Source organism: Heterocephalus glaber, unplaced genomic scaffold (genome assembly GCF_053883595.1).
Source record: "Heterocephalus glaber isolate CG9 unplaced genomic scaffold, H.glaber_assembly_v1.0 deba00001498, whole genome shotgun sequence".
Lineage (NCBI taxonomy): Eukaryota > Metazoa > Chordata > Mammalia > Rodentia > Bathyergidae > Heterocephalus > Heterocephalus glaber.
The window spans coordinates 7,157,381-7,164,372 of record NW_028258321.1 but is presented as its reverse complement, the minus strand read 5'-3'; the positions used below and the strand labels follow the sequence as shown (position 1 = coordinate 7,164,372).

The 6,992-nt window shown below is 56.0% G+C and overlaps 2 protein-coding genes across 8 annotated transcripts; one reads left to right on the top strand and one right to left on the bottom strand.

Annotated features, from left to right (window-relative positions):
• Positions 1-308: 308 nt before the first annotated feature.
• On the bottom strand, positions 309-1,612 carry Mrpl43 (mitochondrial ribosomal protein L43). Its single transcript, XM_013066120.3, has 3 exons — positions 1,443-1,612; positions 1,233-1,339; positions 309-1,130 (listed from the first exon to the last, which is right to left on the bottom strand). The coding sequence occupies exons 1-3, from the start codon at positions 1,571-1,573 to the stop codon at positions 883-885; spliced, it is 486 nt and encodes a 161-aa protein (XP_012921574.1). The 5' UTR covers positions 1,574-1,612; the 3' UTR covers positions 309-882.
• Positions 1,613-1,646: 34 nt separating this feature from the next.
• Twnk (twinkle mtDNA helicase) lies at positions 1,647-6,563 on the top strand. 7 transcript variants are annotated; one of them, XM_087185831.1, is made up of 6 exons: positions 1,647-1,778; positions 3,363-3,489; positions 3,658-3,898; positions 4,141-4,248; positions 4,486-4,627; positions 5,466-6,563. In XM_087185831.1, the coding sequence occupies exons 3-6, from the start codon at positions 3,777-3,779 to the stop codon at positions 5,784-5,786; spliced, it is 693 nt and encodes a 230-aa protein (XP_087041957.1). In that variant the 5' UTR covers positions 1,647-1,778; positions 3,363-3,489; positions 3,658-3,776; the 3' UTR covers positions 5,787-6,563. The 7 variants fall into 7 exon arrangements, with proteins under 7 accessions (XP_087041957.1, XP_004866380.1, XP_004866379.1 ...); XM_004866323.4 differs by adding an exon at positions 5,194-5,347 and having other exon boundaries at positions 1,668-3,489; XM_021245624.2 differs by having other exon boundaries at positions 1,670-3,291; positions 3,658-3,690.
• The last annotated feature ends 429 nt before the right edge of the window (positions 6,564-6,992 follow it).

Here is a 6,992-nt window from a genome sequence, read left to right as displayed (position 1 = left end):
GAAGATACTCACCTATCAGCCCTCCTCCTGTTCCCTAAGCAGCTTACCAACACCTCCCACCCTTGGGTCCGGTGGGAGACATGGGATTCATTTCTACACAAAGGGGGTCTTAGAAGTGGGGATGCAGCTAGGACCAGGTAAAGCTTGTTACCAGGGACCCTGTCTGAGAATCATTCCCTTGGAGTCAGGCGTAGAGATGTCACACTGCTTTGGCACTAACCACTCTGAAGGCTCACATGCTGTTTCTGGTTTACAATGGAAAATGGGCTTATGCTTAAAATGTGCACACATTTGGAAGAGCTCATGTGTAACTTTGCAAAATTTAATGACATCAGTTTTCAGATCTGTACACAAACAGATGTAGGTGCCTTGCCCAACGCCAGGTCACAGCAGAGAGCACTCTCTAGATCAATGGCCGTGGAAACAGAACATCAGGGATTCTTCAGAAGCCAGCCTTGGGACTCCCCGTGTTTTGAAATCAGCATTATCAATTTTATTTTGAAACTGTCTATGTAGTTCAGGCTGGCCTTGAGCTCACAGGGATCCTCCTGCCACAGCTTCCCAAGTGCTGCAATTATAGGTACGTACATGCCACCACACACAGCTTCAATTTGGATTTTAGAAAGCAAAAACCCTGTATAATAGCTCATCTCAGGTTTCAGCAATACCCACTAATTAGACTCAAGGAACACGAAAGGTCACAGGCCTTTGAAGTTGGCACGGGAAATCAGACAGACAGCTCTTTATCCCAAGCAAGACCTCTGCGGTCAAGCCACTATGGGCGGGGCGGGGCCGCTCTTTGCTTGAGCTTGGAATCCCCGAAGAGGAAGAAACACTTCTATTGACCAACACTCCAGCTTGGGTTGGAGTGGGTGGGGCAATTCACTGTGCTTGCCCCGGGGCTGGGGCTGGGGCAGGGTCCGGGAGCTCCCGGGGGCGCAGCCCTCGGAACATCGTTGGTTTGTTGGTGAAGGGGTGCCACTGGCCCTGGATGCTAGGGTTGTCCGTGTGGAAGGGCTTGCGGATGCGAATCACGTCCAAGCCTGACTGGTCTGCCAGCTTCTGCACCAGCGTGGCGATCTCCTCAACCGACATGCAGTGGATGCTCTCCTCCCGCGCCGCCCCGTTAACTGGAAAAGGGAGGCGGGAGAGGGCGGAAGGGGCGGCCGGTGTCGGGCGGAGGGGGGGGGGGCAGCGCGCCTCGCCCGCGTCCCGCCCCCGGCCCCACTCACGGTATTCGGCCACCACTCTGGGCACGCAGCACGGTCGCGGGTTCACGTATACTACGACCCCTGGGTTGCGACGGGCGAAGTCGACCACCTCCCGTTCCACGAACTCCCTGAGGGAGCCACGAAGAGCGAGCTCAAGGACTCCTGCCGGGGCAACCTCGGCCGGGCGGCGGCGTCCCCGACACCCCGGCCCCAGCGCCCCCTCGGGCTCACCTAGCGCCGCGGGACGAGGGCGCGTCGCGGCTGAGACTGAAGCTGAGGCGCTGCAGCTGCCGCACGTACCGGCCCAGCCCGTTGTGCAGGACGCTGGCCAGGAAGCGGCTCGCAGTGCCCCGCGCAGTCATGGCGGCGGCTCCCAGAGTGCAGCACGCGGGGGGGGGGGGGGGACGGGACTAAACCTGGGCTTCCGGTTCCGGAGGGCGCCGCCACCGGAGAGTTTTGCTTCCGAGGTCACTGCGAGCGGCAAGTTGGGGCGACCCACGTTGCGGCCGAAGGGACCGGGGCCCGGGTGGTGACGCCGGCGCGCGGGCAGGAGCGGCTCCGCCCTTGGTAGTGAGAGGATGCAGAGGGCTGTAGAGAGGAGGACTGCGGGGAGAGCCCGTGGGGGGCAGGAGCGGTGAGGAAATGACCGGAGCACCGTGGTGGAGCGGAGGGGCTGTGAAGGACTCTGATGATGGGGGATCGGCCCCTTACAGGGCGACGGAAGCGTGAAGCGGTCGTGTCGATGGGCAGAGATGTGAAGTAGCAATATAGAGGGGCCGAGGATTCCAGGGTGTTTACGAAGTAGAAGTTCGGTTTGGGGTTTTTTGATTTTGTCTCGAGTCGAGGTAGTTCAGATTGGCCTTGAACTCACGATCCTCCTGCCTCGGCCTCCCAAGTGGTGAGATCATAGGCGTGCTCCACCTCTTGCCCCGCAGAAATAGAAGTTTAAGCTCTGTGGAGTGCTATGTGAAGGGTTTTTAGGGTCTGGCTTAGTAAAGACGCTCAAACCAAACGAGGTGACTTCTGGCTCCACTAGGAATGTGGGTCCTTCTCCGAGGTGCGTACCCCCTCCGGGCCTTGCTGCCCCTGCGTGGGGAGTGGATGGGCCGCAGGGGCCTTCCCCGAAGCTTGGTCCCAGGCCCTCCTCGAAGACGATACAGGAAGGAGGCTCTCCCGGCTTTGGAGGTGTCAGTGTTGCCTGTAACTACAACCGAAATTCGCCAGTATCTGCGGACGCGTGGTATCCCCTTTCAGGATGGCCACAGCTGCCTTCGAGCCCCCAGCCCCTTTGAGGAGTCCTCACAGGTCAAGGATCAGACTAGAGCTACCACTTCCTTCAGCCTTTTCATTGACAAGACCACGGGCCGCTTTCTCTGCATGACCAGCCTAGCAGAGGGGAGCTGGGAAGACTTCCAGGCCAGTGTGGAGGGGCGAATGGATGGGGTGAAACAGGGGGTCTTGCTTAGTGAGGCCCCAGAAACTGAGAACAGTGAGGAGGTCCGGAGGATTTGGGACCGAGCAGTACCTCTCTGGGAGCTGCCTGACTCAGAGGAGGCCCAACTGGCTCGAGTGATGTTTGGTCTTACCAAAGTGACAGATGACACACTGAGGCGCTTCCGCGTGCAGTATCTGCGGCCTGCTCGAAGCCTGGTCTTCCCTTGGTTCTCTCAGGGCTCAGGATTACGAGGCCTAAAGCTGCTAGGGGCTGAAGGCCATGGGGATGGAGTGCACTACATGGAGACCACCATTCCCCGCCCTGGTGCCTACCACAACCTATTTGGATTACCACTGATCAGCCGTCGGGATGTTGAGGTGGTCTTGACGAGTCGGGAGCTGGACAGCTTGGCCTTGAGCCAGGCCACGGGGCTTCCCACTCTTGCCCTGCCCCGAGGAACCCTCTCTTTACCCCCTGCTTTACTCCCATACCTCGAACAGTTCCGCCGAATTATATTATGGCTAGGGGATGACCTTCGGTCTTGGGAAGCTGCCAAGTTGTTTGCCCGAAAACTGAACCCAAAACGATGCTCCTTGGTGCGCCCTGGAGACCAACAACCCCGTCCCCTGGAGGCTCTGAACCGAGGTTTAAATCTCTCTCGTATTCTCCGTACTGCCCTGCCTGCCTGGCACAAGTCAATTGTGTCTTTCCGGCAGCTTCGGGAGGAGGTGCTAGGAGAACTGACAGATGTGGAGCAAGCAGCTGGCATCCGCTGGAGCCGCTTCCCAGACCTCAATCGTCTCTTGAAGGGGCATCGGAAAGGCGAGCTGACAGTCTTTACAGGTGACCCCATGGGAAACCACTGCTTGGGATAAAGGGGCGGAAGGTCAGGGGACAAAAGCATGTGAGTTTGGGCCACTGAAAATGGCTCCCAACTGAAGCCCTGCCAGCGTCGAGGTTCAAGGGTTAGACTTTCCTCCTCACTCAGGGCTGTGTTCCTCTCCCCTGCAGGGCCGACAGGCAGTGGGAAGACAACCTTTATCAGTGAGTATGCCCTGGATTTGTGTACCCAGGGGGTGAACACACTGTGGGGGAGCTTTGAGATCAGCAATGTGAGACTGGCCCGGGTTATGCTGACCCAGTTTGCTGTGGGGCGGCTAGAAGAGCAACTGGATAAATACGATGAGTGGGCCGACCGCTTTGAGGACCTTCCCCTCTATTTCATGACTTTCCACGGGCAGCAGAGCATCAGGTGAGATCCTCAGAGGCCAGCTGCTTTCCTTTCCCACACAGATCCAGCACTTTGCACATTTGGTTCCCTTTCGAGTCCCAGTGGGAACTCCTTCCAGGTCTCCTTAGATGGCCTTGGGGTTTTCAAAGAATGAGAGGGCAGAAGATTGGGCAGCCAGCAGAGTGTTCAAGATGTTAACTCTTATGTGGTGTCTGGAGGTTGCTTGTAATTTGACTCTTGAATTCATTGCCTCTTCTTTACAGGTCTGTAATAGACACGATGCAACATGCAGTCTACGTCTATGACGTCTGTCATGTGGTCATTGACAACTTGCAGTTCATGATGGGTCATGAGCAGCTCTCCACAGACAGGTGACCTATCTTCTCAGACAGCATCTAGGCACACACGTTGTACTCGAATATTTTCTGAGAGGAGGGATATGGCTGCAGGAAGTGTGGACGGGGGCCACCTGAGAGAGCGTCCTGGGGTGGTGGGAGGTGTAGGGTGGGGTTGGGGTGGACTGGGGGAGGTGTGAGTGAGTCAAGAGTGTGGGTGTGTTCTTACCCCTGACATCCAGTAACCTCTTTGTGTTGCTGGGCTGGGGACAGGATTGCAGCTCAAGACTACATCGTTGGGGCCTTTCGGAAGTTTGCAACAGAAAATAACTGCCATGTGACACTGGTCATTCACCCTCGAAAAGAGGATGATGACAAGGAACTGCAGACAGCATCCATTTTTGGCTCAGCTAAAGTGAGTAGGTTTCAAGAGAGCTCAAGCTCTTGAGAGAGAGGGGTCAGCCATCCATCAGCCTCAGATCTTGACTGTCCTGGAGGCAGTGCCTCTGGACCATTGCATGAGGAGGACGTGCACCAAGAATCCAGGGCCTCTGGAAGTGGTTAGTTCTTTGCCTTCCGGGAGCTCACATCCTCTGGGAGGATAACAGTGATTGCAGCTCACTGTGATAGGGTATGATAGGCAGTACAGGTGTTTGGGCAGCCAAGAGAAAATAGGCAGAGTCAGCCTGGGCCATCTGGAGAGACTTCCCAGAGGAAGGGTCACACAGACTGGTCTGGGATTTGGCGGACAGTAGGTAGTCAATGGAAAGGCCTTCCGGGGAGCAGGGCCACCCAGTCCTAAAGCTTGCAGTGGTACACTGGGTGCCCATTGTCTGCCAGGCAGGAGCTGAGCACAGGGAATTCAGGGCAAGGAGCACAAATTATGTGCCACACTGGAAATAAGAAAATAACCCAGAAGTAAAAAAGTGGTAGCACTTTCTTTAGGGCATCAAGAATGGCCTGATGAAGTGTGACATTTAGACTGAAGCCTGGAGGCCAGAAGAGGCTGGGCTGAGGACGGTGGCCTGCAGTAGAGGAGAGGTGCTGCAAGCAGAGGGAGCAGCATGGGCAAAGCCTGGGGCGGAGACACTCGTCCATTGTCCCGGAACTGGAAACTCGACTGGCTGGCCTGCTGGTCAGTGTCCAGAGAGTTCCCCATTCTTGCCACTCTTGCTTCCTGACCATCAGCCTTCGTCTGCTTTGCGCATATGTCTTTTTATTCCTACCTTCCTCCTGTGCCCCTCATCCCCTAGGCAAGCCAAGAAGCGGACAACATCCTGATCCTGCAGGACAGGAAGCTGGTAACTGGGCCAGGGAAGCGGTATCTGCAGGTGTCCAAGAACCGCTTTGATGGAGACGTGGGTGTCTTCCCACTTGAGTTCAACAAGAGCTCCCTCACCTTCTCCATTCCACCAAAGAGCAAGACCCGGCTCAAGAAGATCAAGGATGACGGTGGACTAGTGGTCAAGAAGCCCTCTTCTGGCAAAAAGGGGGGTGTGCCCCAGAACTGTGAGACTTGCCCAGGCCAGGACCCCATTCCCTTGCAGCCAGACACCTCTAAGCCTACAGGGTGAAGCAGTCTGTACAGCAGATGGCTGAAATGAGCCTCACGGGACAGGCCAGACCATGTCTTTTTCTCGGCCCTCTGCTAGGGCTTCTCTGCTATAATTCTAAGCTGTGGCTCCTTCTCAGCTTAGGGCAGGGCACCTTAGAAAACTCAGCAGCTATTTGAGGCCTTACGATGTGACAGACTTTGTTTAGGGTCCTTTACATGCAGCACTGAAATGATGCATAAGGTCTCTGTTTCCACAGAACCTGCATTGTGGTAGAAGAGATGAGCAGTGAACAAATAAAACAGTGACAGAGCTATAAAGAAAACAGAAATGTGACAGAATGCTCATGGGCTACTCCAAGTGGCCTAAAACGATGTCTCAGCTGAGGGGATGTGAGCTGGAGCCTTAGGGAACTAGAAGGGCGAGGTCGTGCGGGTGTCTGGAGAAGGAGGTGCAGGCAGAGAAGCCCTAAGCTGGGGGTGAGCTGAGGCCCCTGAGCCCGGAGTGGGACGTTTGACTTCTGCTTAACTCCAGCCATTAGGCTTTGAGAGCCAAAGGGTGATGTGATGGGTGTCGGGCACCTCTGCTGCCCACTACAGAGCTGGGCATAGGAGGTGGCACCTGCTAGAATGGGATCCTGAGTGCTTAGCCCTGTAACGGGGGGTTGCAGAGCCATGGAAGAGGCTAGAATCCTGCCCCTGGGTGCTGGTTCCATTGTGTGCTGCCTCAGATGGGCAGCTAGAGGTAGGAACTTGAAGAGCCTTTTGTAGTTTTCATGAAAAATAATTTTTCCCATTACTTTTGTTTGTGTATTTTTCCTGTATGTCCACCAGGTGTCTCCCTAGTCTGTAGCTGTACGGGGCGGGGCGGGGGCGGTGCTGTGGCTCCTGAGGAAGCCAGGACCTTGAAAAGCCTTCACTTCCCACCTCCTCTTGCACTTCTTGGCCGAGGGCAGATGGGGTTGTGGCGTCCATAGAGCTCTCCCGGGGAATCACTGGCGGAGGTGTGGGTCGCTGGGCCACATGCCCGGGCCTGCCTGACCAGCTGCTCCTCTTCCCTCTGGCATGAGCCACTTCTCTTAATGTGGACTCAAGACTTGGCATATTCTTATTTCTGCTCCCCAGACATTTCCCTCCTGCTGTGCCCTCTTCCGTGTTTGTCTCCCTTACTGACCTGGGGATTTGTTAAAAATGCAGAACCCAGGTCCTGCCCTTCCCTGCCCCCTCA

Coding starts and splice junctions, on each gene's coding strand:
- Twnk (XM_004866321.4), top strand. CDS start 2,250: ATGTGGGTCCTTCTCCGAGGTGCGTACCCCCTCCGGGCCTTGCTGCCC. Junction 3,899..4,140: donor CACGGGCAGCAGAGCATCAG/GTGAGATCCTCA, acceptor TCTTCTTTACAG/GTCTGTAATAGACACGATGC. Junction 4,628..5,465: donor CCATTTTTGGCTCAGCTAAA/GTGAGTAGGTTT, acceptor CTCATCCCCTAG/GCAAGCCAAGAAGCGGACAA.
- Mrpl43 (XM_013066120.3), bottom strand. CDS start 1,573: ATGACTGCGCGGGGCACTGCGAGCCGCTTCCTGGCCAGCGTCCTGCAC. Junction 1,340..1,442: donor CCCTCGTCCCGCGGCGCTAG/GTGAGCCCGAGG, acceptor TGGCTCCCTCAG/GGAGTTCGTGGAACGGGAGG. Junction 1,131..1,232: donor CAGAGTGGTGGCCGAATACC/GTGAGTGGGGCC, acceptor TCCCTTTTCCAG/TTAACGGGGCGGCGCGGGAG.